Here is a 16,724-nt window from a genome sequence, read left to right on the forward strand (position 1 = left end):
AGATGCTTCCCATGCCTCTTTTCCTTCTGAGGGCTGAGATACCTCTTGCCTGATGGTTGTCTAGGTTGCAGCTCCTCCTCCTGTCTCCCAAGGTCATTCCCACAGAACATTACACTCCTGTCCTTTAGATAGACTTGTCCTCTTAAACATGTAATCTTACTCAAAAATCTTGAGAAAGGGGCTTTGAAAAAACTTTTGAGTCCAAATATATGTTGTCAACCAGACCACCCCTAACTTCATGTCTGTTATCACTCTCAAATAACATCCACTCTCCCTTGCCTCACTAACCCTCTCCAGGCATGCTATGCAGCCAGTGGCATGGGAAGGGAAATGTCTGGTTTGTTGCTGCTGTGCCTACTAGTATTAGGTACCTGTCCCAACCCAGAACAATGGCATTGGCAGGGGTTCCAGGGTGCAGGCCAGAGCAGGCAATCGTCTTAGTCCCTATTCAATCTAGACATATAGGAGAGAGGGCTCTGGGGTCTCAGCAGCTGGACTGAGTGATCTCTTCTGACACAATTGTTCAAATGCCTTGTCCCCTGTTTTCCCACAATTGCTCGCAGTTCTAATCATTTCCAAGCTAGCTCTAATGACTCATTAAGCTCCATACATGTTCTGGATCATTTCCTTGCTTTCAAATTTTGTATCAGGGACTACCTTCTCCAAAATGATTCTGCCCATTATGTCAGATCTTCTAGAGTGGACTTACTCAAGTTCTTGCCACCTCAGAAGGTGAGGGGGATATAGATCAGAAGGCAGGCTTTCTCTGTGGTCGCGTCAGCAGTTTGGAATATCTTGCCCTAAAGGTGTACCTGGCCCCCTCATTTCTGACATTTTGCACAGCTGTGAAAACAATTTATTCAGGTGGGTTTTGGAGTATAATGGTGATTGGCTGCCATTCTTTCTTCTTTCATGTCTTCCTATGTTATTGGAAGGATTACTTTATTTTAGACACCAGTTTATTTTATTGTATGAGTTATTTTTATGTTTTTGTACACTGCCTCAAATCTGGTCATATGGAAGTATAAAAATATAGTAAATAAGTAAATAAATTACACACAATTCCTTATGCTTTGGTAAGGAAGTAAATAAATGCACACAACCCCATATGCTTTGGTGTTCAGAGGAAGCAGGTCTCTGTGTTTTGGTGTAACCTTTGGCACGATCACTTGGTATACTGGACAAGGCATTCTCAGTGACACGCTCCTTTCTTCTTTTTATGCCTTTAGGCACTAGCTAAAAACATACCATTCTTGAGTAGGCAGAAAACTCTACTACTGTCATACCCCCACTGCCCATTCTTAGCCTGCCTCTGTTGCCTATTTCATCTCACTGCTTATCACCTGACTTCTCTACAAGTTAATGGGTAAGAAAGTCTAACAGATTTTATACAACATAAAGCTATCCTTGGATGTTACCTCAATAAGAGGGGAAAATCCTTATGTATCGGTGCAGTATGAATAGCTTAAACGTGTCTCACTTGTGGGCTATGGACATGGTGAAGGCAACCTTACTGGGACATGGCAGAAAATGGTTGATGATAGGACATGTTTGCACCATGCTTAGATGCAGGTGGAGAAGGGTGATCACTTAGATGTGCCTTTTGATAGGAAGCTTCTCTATTCTTGCTACTGTTGTTAATCATGGTATTCTGTTTTGTTGTCATTACTGTTTGATAATGGTCATGAGCTGCTTTGAAGGCCCTACTTTAATAGAGAGGGAGAGAGAGAGAGAAATAAACTTGCATTTGTGATCCACAAAGTGGCTGATTTCATGCACATCCCAAAGTATGGTTAGATATAACCAGTTGACTCTATGGCTCAAGCTGATTAAAATAGGCACCCATAGTTATCTTAGGCTCAAAAATGGGTGGGAGGATAAAAGTCAGGGTGAGCAGAATTGATATATTCCCTTTGGGCACATTTTTTGTAATCCAAATAGCTTTTAATCACAGTCAATCATCCTGACCCACTTCTGTAAGCTTAATTCACTGTCATGTGTAATTCTTAGTTGAATTGGGACAGGTAGACAAAAATGCAGTCAGTTCATCAGGTTTCCTAAGTTAACAGAGTTGCCTAAAGAAGGATGTGTATCACCAAGACAAGATAATAGTTTGCATAAAATGAGTATCAATAAATAATGGCTATGATTTAAATAGAAATCTAGTACATTTTACTATTTTTGTTGTTGTTTATTCGTTTAGTCGCTTCCGACTCTTCGTGACTTCATGGACCAGCCCACGTCAGAACTTCCTGTCAGTCATCAACACCCCCAGCTCCCCCAGGGACAAGTCCGTCACCTCTAGAATATCATCCATCCACCTTGCCCTTGGTCGGCCCCTCTTCCTTTTGCCCTCCACTCTCCCGAGCATCAGCATCTTCTCCAGGGTGTCCTGTCTTCTCATTATGTGGCCAAAGTATTTCAGTTTGGCCTTTAATATCATTCCCTCAAGTGAGCAGTCTGGCTTTATTTCCTGGAGGATGGACTGATTTGATCTTCTTGCAGTCCAAGGCACTCAGAATTTTCCTCCAACACCACAGTTCCAAAGCATCTATCTTCCTTCTCTCAGCCTTCCTTATGGTCCAGCTCTCGCAGCCATATGTTACTACAGGGAACACCATTGCTTTAACTATGCGGACCTTTGTTGTCAGTGTGATGTCTCTGCTCTTAACTATTTTATCGAGATTGGTCATTGCTCTTCTCCCAAGGATTAAGCGTCTTCTGATTTCCTGACTGCAGTCAGCATCTGCAGTAATCTTCGCACCTAGAAATACATCTTACTATACTGGTGCAAATTATGAACAGGTGACTAGTGTAGTTTAGTAGTATTTGTACAAGTTTTATAAAATTATGCCTGCTTTTTTCCCCACCTCTAAATTCTTGAATTCCAAGGGATTTCACAAACTAATCTTGTTATGACAACTATAGTGTAATCTAATATGAAATCCTGAAACCCCCAACTTCATTAACTGGTTAGCATAGGACTTTTGAGAGCACAGTGTCTCCTTAATAAAGTGGCCAATCACAAAACACAAAAACAAATAATGGGGAGGTGGGGGCAGGAATTAAGGAGGTATCCATGGGCACTAGTGTCCACAGATACTGTATTGGGGACCCAAGCTTTGACAGTTTTTTTGATTCAATAGTCCCACTTTCAGTGTGCTCTGCCCAGTTAAGTTGAGGAACATCTCTCGGTGTTGTTGTTGTTGTTGTTGTTGTTAGTGCGCTAGGTCCTCCACCTTTATTCATGTAGAGAATGCATTCTCCATCTTCCACAAGTTTGACAGTTTCATGCTAATTCGAACTTTTCAGATGGAAGCAGTCTCATGTATAAACTTCCCTGAAACTGTGTTCTGAAGTTAATGGTTAAATCTGCATCTTCAATAAAACTACTGTATTTCCAGGAAAGCCCCAGTCTTATCTTCATTGCTTCCTTAGTATTTTCTCTGGATGTTCTCTGCCTTGATTAAACAATCTAAGGTTACTCACATTGTTCTTCGTTGTTTTTGGAAAATGTGCTAATTTCTAGAACGAAGCAAGCAAATAGCATATTTGAGCTAAATCCCTCTAGGTCCTTGTGTTCTTGAATGATTATTCTTTGAACGTGCAGAAATAGTTTGCAAATATGTATGGGGATACATATCCCAAGCAAGCATAAGTTACACTTCTTCCATACGATCAAGCACTAAATCATAGCAGAACTATATATATCTAAGCATACTGAATTCAAGAAAAAAGTCTTAAAATCTTAATTAAAATAACACTAATTAATTTCAGTGGATGTAGGCACTCTAAACTCTGCATAGGATTGGACTCCTGGGCACTCTTTGTACTCTTATAATCATTTAATCCAGCTGCAACTTTGCCAAAGTGTTCAATATTCTTGAATTTGTGATGGCAATCACTGCAGATACCATTGGAGAATTTAATTTTTTATGTTTCATCCCCCAGCTATTGACCTGTTATACTGGCGTGACATCAAGCAGACTGGCATCATGTTTGGAAGCATCCTGCTGTTATTGTTCTCCCTAACCCAGTTCAGTGTTGTCAGTGTAATTGCTTACCTGGCATTAGCAGCTCTCTCAGCCACCATCAGCTTCAGAATCTACAAGTCAGTTCTACAGGCTGTGCAAAAAACTGATGAAGGACACCCATTCAGGTGAGTGCTCTCTGGTTATTTCTAAGTGCAACAATTTGTAAGAAATTAAAAATATTTCTAAAGAAACAACGTGGGAAATAAATTCCCACTTTGATCACTACCCATTTCTCTCCTCACTTGCTATTTCCAGATGCCTGGAAATTAAATACCATTGTTTATACATGCCTGAGGGCAACTGAACAATACAAGCAGCTGACCAGGCCTTCAGTGTGGACCTTATTTCCACTCTGAACCTTCTTTTTAAAATATCTCTTTCTTCTTTCCCTGAACCATCCTTTGGGATGAGAAGCAGTTGTTTCAACCATTAGTTAGAAATTATCGAGACAGGATTCAGACGAGGCATGGGGGAATATGTCAGACACTGAGAGAATAGAAATAGTATATACAGTATATTGTGAGAATTAATAGGAAGACACTAAACAGGCTCTGGCATTTGAAAACACTATGATAATAGGCTGCTGGACAAAAGTGTGGAGAATAGAGACAACTCAAGACTGTCAGGCTGAAGCAAAGACCAAAACCTGAAGGTCTGGGGCCAAATAAATGCATCAGGTATTTACAGGGTACCTTTGGAACATTTAGAAGTTTTCTGAATGCATCTGATTGGCTGCTGTGATACAGGATGCTTGGTATGGCCTAATCTAGTAGGCCTCTTTGATGTTCTTCTGGATGTCCATTTAAATGTCAGCCAGGGAAATGTTATTTTAGCATCTAGAAAACCATCTGTTTTCTCCAAATATAAACCTTCATTCATATATTTCACATTAACTTTTGGGCTAAATATCCATAAGAGGTTTAAGTGGCAAATTGTTGGGCATGGTTGAGTGGGATCAGTCAAGTCAAAAGGGAAAGAGGCTCCAGACGGTGTGCTTGTCCTGCCTCATTTATAGACTTTTACAGAGAGTTCAAAACAGAGTGTTGTGTACTCATAATTGTTTTCCTTTTCCTATGACTTATTCCGTCTGTTCACTTTTCATCAAAACAGAAATTGTTAAGGAGGAAAAGCTGCACAATGTCTTTTGATGAGAAACCCTAAAATCCTTCCATTTGCAAGCGTTACTCAACTTCAAATGGACAACAGTCACATATGTAATATTCGCTGGCGGTATGGATAAGGAACCAGATGCCAGTCATGTGAATGGCTGGTAATTCTTTTATTTACCCAGGCTTTTCTGGATCCATTTCTATTGCTTTTGCCCCTGAAATTAACCATTTTTTTATCTTTACTTTTTGTCCAGTTGAAAGCGATCTTCCCTAAACATAATACATGGTATAAAATAAGAGAGAAAGGCTTTTAAATAAATAAATGAAATATAATCCAAAAGGTTGTGTGTCCCTATAGTTTGCATGCTTTAGTATGCAGCCTAAAGATATACAGAAAAGAGAGAAGAATCTAGCAGGTGCAATCCAAGTTATGCTTTTTTCAACAGAAACTACTTGGAAATGGAAATGTCTCTCTCCCAGGAACAGATTCAGAAATACACAGATTGCCTCCAGTCCTACATGAACAGCACAGTCAAAGAGCTTAGGAGGCTTTTTCTGGTCCAGGATCTGGTAGATTCCTTAAAGGTATGTGACCAACAAAAAAAAGAAAGGGGATTCAGAGAAGGGAAAACTGGGTCAGGTTAATGATGGAAGTGCTACATTCCCTGAGTTCTCATTATCGACTCCTTTAAGGTTTTCAAAGGATAACACAGTGACTGGCACTGAGAAAGTACATAAAATATTTTCCTCTTTAAAAAAAATCGACATATAATTAACAAGTAGAATTCAGTGTCATGTGGTATCATGGTGATCACACTGATGTTTAAAAAAGATCAGATTAGTTTGTAATTGTACCAAGTTCTTGTTATTGCAATCAGCTTGAACTGAAGCTGTTTCATCCTGCATTGTTTCTTGTTGGCTCCCAGAATGTGCCATAATGTGCTTAAAGAAACTCAATTCTATAATCTCTGTCACTTAGCATATACTGTATGTTTATTTTGCCAACTCAGTCTGCTTCTACTGAGTTTGAGGTAAAAAAGGGCCCCGAAGCTCCCTTTTCCAAACACTGAAAATCCTGCTCAATACTCTCTAGGTTTTGAGAGCTCAGAGCTCATAGCAGTGGTCATTCATGTTCATTTTATTTATGCATAAATAAAATGAACATGAAGGAGCAGGACCCCACTTTTCCTTCAGGAGCTCAAGGCAGCTTACAGGGGAATCTTTTTTTTTTTTTTCATTTTATCTCCACAACTGCCTTGTGGCTTTCCATGGCTGAGGGTGGATTTACTTCTCCCCAGTCCTAGTCCATACTGGCTACAGCACACTAGTTCTAAATTAAAAGGAGTACAGTTTTGGGGTTTTTTAAATGGAAGTTTAGAATTTCAGGGCATAGAAGTAGAGTATCAAATTAATCAAATTTAGAAATTGGATCAACATTATTTAAAAGCAGGCAGGAATTTAAAATATGCTGTTTTAGAATGCAGTCCCAGGGTCACTGAAATATGTACAAATGGCCATATTATTTCTCCGATACCATGCTCAAGGTAAGGTATTCCCCCCCCCCACACCTCCTTGCATTTAGCTTCCAAAACTGACACTTTCTGAGATGGGAGTCTTGATCTTAGAAAGTTTCAGAGGGTCATGCCATGGACAGGTAATTTTTACATTGACAAATACCACAGAAATGCCAATTTACTTGATAACTGTGGTAGATTTATTTCCTCCTTTGCTTGCAATGGAAGAGAAAAATATGGGGGAAATGTGCAGCTGTTAGGATTCAGAAAGATATGAAATGTATTCCTTCCTCCCTCCCTCCCTCCCTCCCTCCTTCATCTACTCCACCTTTCCTCTAAGAATTCAAGGCAAGATTTAGATTTGAACCCTATTAACTACAGACCACAAAGCTTTGGTTATATCAGAATGCACATCTCAGAAATGAAAGAAAAATCAGAAAAATATATTTAGTTACAATATATTTAATGAAATAATAATGAGCAAACTGGAGCATTACAGCTAAGCTTTCTAATATCACTTATTATTATGTTGGTAGTCTGGTGTAGTTCTGGGATATGTAATGATTGTATTATTTTCAATTTAGTTTGCAGTACTAATGTGGCTGTTGACTTACGTTGGAGCTCTCTTCAATGGCCTAACTCTCCTGATAATGGGTAAAATTAATCATTTCTTTTAATTTGTATCTCAATAACTTTGTGGCCAAAATAGATTCAACAGCTTCATATGTTCCTCTCTGTGTCAATTGTTTTTCTCAGTAATTTCTTAAGAAAGTACATGTTTGTTATCTAAGACTTCTGGTACTTTCAAATCTATTTTCCGCCCAGAGTCCCCTTTTTGGGAGAGATGGGTGGTGATAGAAATTTGAAAAATAAATAAAATAAATAAATATTTTCGTTGGCTGATATGCCCATAATGACGATAGAAGTTTTAATTCAGGGGACTCAGGTTTGATTCTCACATTATATTTCCAGTCTTGTTTTTTTCCAACTCCCCTCATCTTAACTTCTCAGTTTTCCCTTAGGAAAGTAATTATTGTGTTACCACATCCTCTGTACTTGTTCTGTACAATTTTTTTATGTTGTACATCTTAATACATTATATTGTTTCGATAGCGATGTACAGTATTGATTGAAGATTATTAATACTGTAATGTTTTGATAACTTACACTGTTCATACAAAAAAGAAAGAGGCTTTATGCCAATATTAATTACAATTTAGGATGTCGATGTTAATGAGCGTAATCTACAGTTTTTTACAAGAATGTATCAAGGAAGGGACCTGTCAAGCCCTGTGAATTCAGGAAACAATAACCACTTGGATTTCTAGAAATATCTTTATTGCTAAATATAGGGTAGTAGAATCTTGAAAGCCTGTCAGAACAATTCTCCAGATCAGTTTATATGTAGCAAAATTAAGGTGGAGTTGTTCTTTTTCTCATGCTTCTCCCCTCCCCAGAACTGAGTATCCCTTTTGTGATGGTCCTTTCTCCTCTTCTTTTCCAGGGTTTGTTAGACATTCCATCACAGGACTTAGTTTCTCTTACAGAAGGTTCTAGGTCTTTTCCTTGGAAACTCCAGTTAAAAGGATCAGGGAAAAAGATTATGGTTGTGTACTCAGAACTAACATTACTACCTTGGAAATGATTGTAAAAAAACAACCAAGGCATCAAACTGAAATGTAACTTCATATAAAATCTGAGATATGTCCACATCATGGTCTCTTGGTTCACACTGTCACACTAAAGGCTCTAAGAAAGTGTTATGTCACCTCTTGTGCTGTATGTTGTTCTTTTTTATCTAGAGGTTTAAAACACCTAGAAATAAATGGAGTCTTGCAGCTTTCATTGTTTACTTCCTCAGTGAAAAGCTCCATTCATTCATGTATTCTCTGAATTAAGTTATCCCCCATCCAGCTAGATAGTGAGGCTAATTTCAGTCCCAGAAGAATTAAGTGGGACATCCACTACCGTTCATAGTACCTCATTCTTTGTGATAGCTTCAAACAACTTCAGTACCTGTACATTTTTATACCTTCCAATAAGAGTTGGCCAGTCCATCAAAGCTTGGGCAGTTCCATCCTGGGAATTTTCTCACACCTCCTGGTATTCCATCACTTCATACAGACCAACTGGGAGCCATCTGTTGTTTTGTGACCCATTTCTCCATGGGCTACATACACTGAAATCTTTCAGAACAAACCTTTTGGCCTTTTGGCTCGCTCTGAGCAAATCTCACATACTACATTTTCCAGCTAAGTCTATTTACACAAATACATGTCGTAAAGCTGCACATTATCATTATACCATGGCATTATACACTGATTGGCATTGGTGAAAATATAGTGGCATTAATACACTGATTCATGGTTCATTAATTAATATAGTTAAACATCAGATTCTAACAGTACCAGGTCTTTCCTTCCCCTCTCTGTGTCTTGCAAACATTCAAATCACATGCATGGGACGGTAATGTTATTATATAACTATGTTGTGCCTTTGACTGGGGAGCACAAGTGTATGCATGCAAATGTGGTTATGACTTTTTTTTCTCCTTCTGTCTAGCTGTGGTCTCAATGTTTACTCTACCTGTGGTATATGACAAGTATCAGGTATGTAAGAGAGTTTAATTTATGGATTTCATTTTGATCAGTAATACTTATCTATATAGATGGATGGATAAGGAGCTAGGAACAAGGATAATAATAATAATTATTATTATTATTTATTAAATGTATATGCCGCCTGACTCCCAGTGACTCTGGGTGGTTAGGAAGACATTAACAAGCCATAGTTCTCTAGCAGGTGAATAGGTCCAAGAATAATGGGTCTGTTAACATTTGAGAAGTAGCAGGATCTTGAAAGCCTTTCAACCCATCTCCATGGCAGTAATGATGGCTATTAGTCTTTTCAGAGTTGATATTGCCTTTTCAGTTTGTAATATGCATATTTGTCCCACTGATATCTTTGTACATGCAAAGATTATTCAAGTTCCTGTGTGTTTTGAACAGTTGTAAAATCTATTTGAGATTACAAGGTGAAAAGTATAAAATATGAGAAAAAACTCAAGATGGTGGTTGAGGCAGGGCAATAAAACCCCTGACCATTTGTACATGTATGAGACATTGATGTACATACAAAAGGGGCAGGGCTTTGATTGCATTGCTAAGATTGCCATCTTGGCTTTTTTTGACACATATACACACCTGGTAGATGCTGCTGATTCCAGGAATGGTCATGTTTATCTGCTGTAGCAAAAATAGAGTTTTGTGTCATCTCAAATGTTTCCAGGTTTGTTTGTTTTGTATCAACTTTTGTGAACTAAGGTCCACTTCAAATATACTAAATGATATCTTAAGTTGTTGGTATGTATTTGCATGTGTGTTTCTATATACACACATCATTGTTGGAAAAAATCTTATGTCCTTGAAATAAGAGAGAAATTAAATGTGAAAATACAAACTATGATAATTAACACTTTAATGTATGTAAAACAATCTCAATGGTCATTCACAAAGTGGTGATTCAATAGCACAAGCATCCTGGCATATGGATGGGTAATGGGGTAAAAGTTTGCTAGCTCAATTTGGTCCATATATGACAAACCTGAACTTCCAGATAATTCATACATCATTAGTTTCATACTGGATCTCTCTTTGAAGTTCCTTCATTCAGCAATAGCTACCATATAATCAATAATAAGACTATTTGTAAGGTTGAAATCTTCTCCCAATAGATTATGTATGTTGCCCTTTTTGATATCAATTTTTGAATTTAATCAGTTTTCTTCCAGGTAATTGATCACAAGATTGCAGCTTCAGACACCAATTTCTTGCTTTTGTTTATTACCTGCTACCTGGTTTGGGTTTACCCCTGCTGCATGATTGCAATGGCCCTTTATTTATTAATTTTTAATAATATAATCCATAGAACGAGAAAACAATTTATTCTTGGTAGTGTGAGTGCATTTTTCCCATTTTGGTTGACTGCAGCAATATTTTCATAAAGGTTACTGCAAATTTTAACTGTCTTAGGGAATATAGCAGACATGTGTGTTAAGAGCGTGGTAAAATCACCTCTATAAAATATATAAATTCATACACCAAGTTGATTCCCAGTTGATTTCTTTCTCCTTTCTTTTTCAGGCACAGATTGACCAATACTTGGGACTTGTGAGGACCCACATAAATACTGTTGTGGCAAAGTGAGTAATCTAACACAAAGTTTTCCTAGGGATCAAGTTATTTGGATGAGCAGAAAACTGCTTGGTAGATTTCTATGTGATTTGTATTAGGGACACATAATTTGGTGTTCTACAGTTACTTAGGGCAGCAACTACTGTACTATCAGCTTTGCTGTAGCAACAAGAGAGTTACCCTGTCCCCAGCAGACAGCTAATATAAAGAAAGCTTGGGACTGTGAATTCTTCAGTACCTCAGCTGAGGCTAGCTGTTGCTCAAAGGTATATGTACATTAATTTATAATCAGCTTTGCATCTGCCTCTAATTGGCAGTTTGAGTATAGTGTGTAGTACTTTTTGCAATTTAAAGTGTATTCTGTCCTAATTTAAGACTTCTGCCCTGATTTAGGACATATTGTCAATACTACATTAGGATGGCTATTGAAGGAGTGATAACTATGGCCCTATGGGTGATCAAGTCAGCCTGCATTGCTTCAGACCATTCCATTATTTTCAATGCCCCAAATCTCCCAAATGGCCAATCTTTTGTGATTCACCCTCTTGCAACTGTTAGGATAACATCTCCTTAAAAATACCTTAGACATCTAGAGCAAAATGTTTCTTTCTCCCCTGGAAAGGAACTACTCCTTTAAGTTTCATCTTTTGATGTACTTGCAGCCCCAGAGTGGCGGCACACCAAGAAGCCCCTGAGCCGCAGCGTATTCTTTCCCCAGCCTTTCTGAGCTCACACCGCAGCACAGCACCCCTCTCCCCGACTCATGCATGGCCTGCACTGGCCCTCCCTGGCCTCCCCAGCCCCCCCATGCTCCTTACCTGGGACTTCCGCCTCTTCCCACTTAACAACCCATGCATCTTGGAGTTACGATGGCAACCGGGACTGCCAGGATTGCCGCCACTAAGTGATGCAGTCATGTGATGTTGTGCTTTATGATGGCATCACTTAGTGATGGAAATTCCAGTCCCAATTGTGGTCGTATGTCAAGGAGTACCTATAGCTCAATAATGAATGCTTTTGAGTAAAAGGAATTCTGAGGATCAGTTTCAAGCAGAGAAAATTAATTATGTGGTGAAACATATGTATTGAATGTCTAATTCTTCATTTTTTGTAATCCTATTTTTAACCTCCAGAATCCAAGCAAAAATCCCAGGCGCTAAGAGGAAGGCTGAGTAAAAGTAGCAGCAAGAATCTATCAACTACAGGAGTGAATGATAAGGGAGTCTGGGATGAAAACAGCTCTGTTCTTTTTACTTATAATTTATTATTCATCTCTCTTTTTTCTTGCTCTCTCTCTCTCTGGGTGAAGGCAGATGTAAAATGGAAAAACTCACAATGTTGCAGCATGCCCCTCAATCCTAGGCTGAGCCTGACTTCCTATTAAGTTCACAACCAAAATGACAGGCATAAATGCCATGAAAATGGGCTCAGCTACCAGCCTTGCTCTTTATTCCCTTCTGCCTTATTATTCAGGCTGGCTGCCCACTTTCCAAAAAAAATTGAGAGCACTGCATAAATTTTCATGAATTTTTGTTCGTTCATTCATTCATTCATTCATATATATCCACACAACATACTACTTCTTTTAAAGTGCAAAGTTATTTTAGGGATTGGGAAGAGAACATTTTGGTGACATCATGAGAAAGCAGCCAATCAGCACTGTGCACAGCCAGCTTCTGCTTCAAATTTGCAGAACTATTTTTTCTTTTCCAGTTCCATCCTGGGGGGGAAAAAAGTGTGTTTGGATTGAATGTAGTGAGGGTGCTGCTGGAATGACACCATTGCTCTGAATGTATTATATTTGTCTTCACTCCTCTTTCTTTCAAACACCATGATATCAGAGATGTGAAATAATGAAGCAGCTTTCCTCCTCCCCACCCCCCACTTCTCCTGCTGTTTCTGTACTATCTTAGACTATTTGCAATCATGTGTGTCAGGCACTAAAGTATAGTAAAGAGAAAAGTGTTCTAGGTGTGGTTCTTGTGTTGCTTCTTAAGTGCATGATGGTGAGAACCTAAAGTTACTACTGAACTTTCTATTTTTTATTATCTAGTGCTTCTCCTATTATTTCTTCTTCTATCGGCACCGCTTAAATAATTCTGAATGTTACATGTGGCTAGGGCTTTCCTGCTTAGTGCGCTGATGCAGTTTTGCTTCTACGTCCACTGGGTCTGCTGGTTGGCTTTATCTTGACTCTTTAGAATCATAGACTGATGTCTTCAAGTGTCACTGTTTCTCTTTTGGCACGTCGAATTAAAAAACAAGCCAAGGAGCAATCAGTACTTAAATGGCATAATTCATTTTGTATAACTCTCTTTAAAAAAAAAATCAAAAATAAAACCTACACACCCAGTACTTTTTGGTTTGTTTTCTTTTTGGTTTTTTGCTCTTACGGGATCAGTGGTCTGATTACATGTACGGGAAATTAAGACCTCCAGCTTGTAATATGTATCACAAATTTGTATGACGTTCTCTGTAGGATTTAATTATGGATTCTTAAATATTTGCACTTATGTACTTGATACTGAATGCAGAAATAAATGTTACTAAATGTTAAAAGGAGGGTCTTTTTGCCATTTTGCTCACAGTCATCATCACCGTAAATGCAGTGAATTTATATACTGTACTGCCTTCTGCCTATCACAATATTGTCAATAGCTCTCAGATTCTGCTGAGGAATCTGCCTTTAACAGGTAACATTTTCTAAGCAGCACTGGGACTAGATAATATCATTCAGAAATCCAGTTTTATTGCTTCCAGCTGCCAGGGCAGCCAGTTCATAAGTTTGACCTGGAAATTGCTATCTCAAATATGATTCACAGAAGCACAGGCATGCCCATTTTTATCACATTGGTGTTTTGTGGCTCAGTGTTATATACTATGAGGGAAACATAGAACTGCAGTCTCAAGAATGCATTAAAATTTTTTTGGAAATATGTCTTTTTCATAAATTTGACTATTGTGCATGTTTTATCAAGAATAGGATAGAATAGGAGCCTTGTAGAATAGGACCATGGGAAATTGCCTTACAAGCCAGACCATGAGTGCATCTAACTCAGAATTGTCTACACTGACCAGAAGTAAGTTTCAGACTCACTTTTTCCCCATGTTACCTGAAGAAACTGGGGATTAAACTTGGAATCTTATACATACAAAACAGAAGTAGTTGAATGAATAGGACTATAAAGACAGATACTGCTGACCTTGAGAAATAGATATATTAAGGCTATTCCTCATATTTTCTGTGAATAAGCTAGGGATCTAGAGAATATCTTTCCACTAATGGGTAAAATCCTCTAAGGTTGTAATCTAGGAAATTGTCCAAGTATGAAAACTGTTTGATATTAGTACTGTACTACATGAAAAAAAATGCATTTATGCTTAATCTAGATGAGACAGGAGCACTCTGGGTGAGTTTGCTTCATCCCTTGAACACATTTTGGAGGCAAAAGGAGGATATAAATCCAATGAATAAGTATTTCCCCAAATTCCTTCAGCTGTGTAATGTCACATAGTTTAACTTGCAGCCTATGCTTATGTTCTGTGCTGTAGATAACACACAAGGGTCTTCACAACAGTGTTGGTTAAAATTTATGAAAAATATGAAAATACAATTGCAATCAGTACAAGTATATTTTTGTTCAAAGATGAGCCCTGCAAAATAGTTTTTATTATTTTTCCAAGTAGTTTAGTTTAAGTAGTAAAAAGGGGGTTCATTGTGGTGTTTATGTCTTGTGCCTATTTTGCACTTGCAATCAGGTATGAAACTGAAAACAAAACGAGTCAGGAAATGCAGCCATGGAGTAGAAACAGAAGAAGGATGATATTAAATCTAGCATTTGACTTCTGGAGTGTAATTTTTGAAACTAAGCTGGCACAGTCAGAGAAAGAGTATTCTTTGTCTTAAATCTTAAAAAAAACAAAACCTTGCTTCTGGAAAGCCTTGTCTAATGCAGCAGATTCCTGGATTTTATGATCCTTCCGCATAATAGAATAGCCACAGGGTACGTGAAGGAGATGATACTAGATTTGTTAAACCCGGAGGAATATTTTGAGGGAATCAAGACTGTATATTATTGTATATTTCAAACACTTTTATTTTTAATCCAAGATCACTCCCAGTATTGGACTAAAAGTAGAGAGACTTGAGACTGAAATCCCCTACTCAGGTGTGAAGCTATACAAGGCTAAAATGAGGTTAGGTAGTTTGTGGTACAGCATATTGTGGGAATCCACAATCCATTATCTTATCCTATGGTATGAATGTGTGAATATTAATCCATAATATTTATTTGGGCATAGGTGTTACTGCGTTTTGTTACCCTAGTTTATGCATCCAGTTAGATGCATAGGATGAGATGCCACCATGACAACAGGGACAATCTACCCACATGTGTATTTATATTTAAGAATCTTATCTTTTTTTAATTGTATGCATACTGTATTACTGTTCTTCCCCCAAAGAGCTCCAACCAGCATATATATTCCCCCCACCTTCCATTTTATCCTCTATCTCTGGACTCTTCTGCAGAACAGCAGTTAAGTGCTGTAATCTAGTTCAGGAGCCGATTGAGAAGCATGCCTTCATAAATAAATGTTGAATAAGATTCTTCCAACCCTTGTTCTGCCTCAGCAGTGAAGCAGGTTTCCGTTCATACCAGAAGCACGGGGGTAGAGGAGGAAAGGAGAGAGGTGGTGGGAATGTTTTGTTTGGTGAAAGCGCTGGGCATGAAAGGAGTTTTCGGACACTTCTCTCCCCCTGCTTCTCCTGCCTACAAAAATGTGGGTAGAGAATAAGGGGAAGGGGGTCTTTTTGCTGTCACTTCCCCACTGGTTATCAGCTTCCTCCCTTCGCCCTTCGGTTCCCTCCCTTAGATGGGGGGATGGGGTTTTCTTGGTGCTAGGAGAACTGGCACCCAAAAGATCTATTTCCCATTTTTCTCTCCCTACTTCTCCTCTCCTCCATGGGTGAACAAGATAAGTGGGAGGGATGACTTTTTGGTACAGTGGGGAAAGCCCTGATCCTCCCACTGCCAAAAGGCAAACAGCCCCCCAAAATCTATCAGGAACCAGAGCTTTGTGTATGCCTACTTTGGCCTCAGATGGCCAACAGAAACAGGGCAAGCCACCCTCACTAAACTTACCTCTGTACCATTAATCACAGATTGACTGCTAAGCATAGCTTGTGCCAATCAGAATGGGGGAGCATCATTGCAGAATCAGAACAGGAAGGTACATGCAGAAGCTGCATCCACAGTAGGATGGAGGTGAGCTGAAGGCAATGTCATCTGTTCATGTCCTCCAGGTTTGTTCCTTGAAGCATCACCAGTCTCTAGTTACCATATTGTACAGAAGACCCCTGAAGATGTCATGATGTCTGCTTCTAATCCAAAACTCTGGTGTGATCTAATCATCAAAAGAGGGCCTGTTGTGGGTCCCTGTTCCTTCGGAAGTACATGAGCTGCAGCAGCATCCAGGGAGAGGTGAAAAAGCCAAGATGGCAGCTGTGCTTGCACAACTGAAGCCCCACCCCTTTTTAATGTGTGTTGCATGCAAAGGAGTAGGTCTTCTGTCACACAGCTGCAGGCACCTTCCTGACCTTTTTGCTTCCCCCACCCCAGGGAATCGATAACAGGCCATCTCAGCAGCAGCCCCCATTCTCTCTCTCCCTAGAGGTACTGACTGCTCCTATCCTATTGGCATTCCATAAACTAGCAAAAACAGTGCTGTTTCAGCAGGCTTTCGGTCCTTAAGATAATTTAAGCTATTACTCCCCTGTGAGGTTTTTAATTGTTTTATTGGGGTTTTTTAAATAATTTGTGCATGTATGTGTGCACACACATATATGACTGTGCACTCTGCCCAGAGGCCCTG

At 38.9% G+C, this 16,724-nt stretch overlaps 2 protein-coding genes across 4 annotated transcripts in view; one reads left to right on the plus strand and one right to left on the minus strand.

Moving 5' to 3' along the window:
* Positions 1-13,205, plus strand: part of RTN1 (reticulon 1) — a 124,132-nt gene extending 110,927 nt beyond the window's left edge. For all 3 annotated transcript variants that reach the window (XM_063290462.1, XM_063290463.1, XM_063290465.1), the window contains 6 exons: positions 3,952-4,159; positions 5,590-5,728; positions 7,242-7,311; positions 9,220-9,266; positions 10,800-10,858; positions 11,984-13,205. In XM_063290462.1, the coding sequence (XP_063146532.1) occupies positions 3,952-4,159; positions 5,590-5,728; positions 7,242-7,311; positions 9,220-9,266; positions 10,800-10,858; positions 11,984-12,026 (566 nt within the window). In that variant the 3' untranslated portion in view covers positions 12,027-13,205. The remainder of the gene's footprint in view (positions 1-3,951; positions 4,160-5,589; positions 5,729-7,241; positions 7,312-9,219; positions 9,267-10,799; positions 10,859-11,983) is intronic.
* Positions 1-16,724, minus strand: part of JKAMP (JNK1/MAPK8 associated membrane protein) — a 288,079-nt gene that overhangs the window by 198,679 nt on the left and 72,676 nt on the right. The window lies entirely within an intron of this gene.

Source organism: Candoia aspera, chromosome 1 (assembly GCF_035149785.1).
Source record: "Candoia aspera isolate rCanAsp1 chromosome 1, rCanAsp1.hap2, whole genome shotgun sequence".
In the NCBI taxonomy this organism is placed as follows: domain Eukaryota; kingdom Metazoa; phylum Chordata; class Lepidosauria; order Squamata; family Boidae; genus Candoia; species Candoia aspera.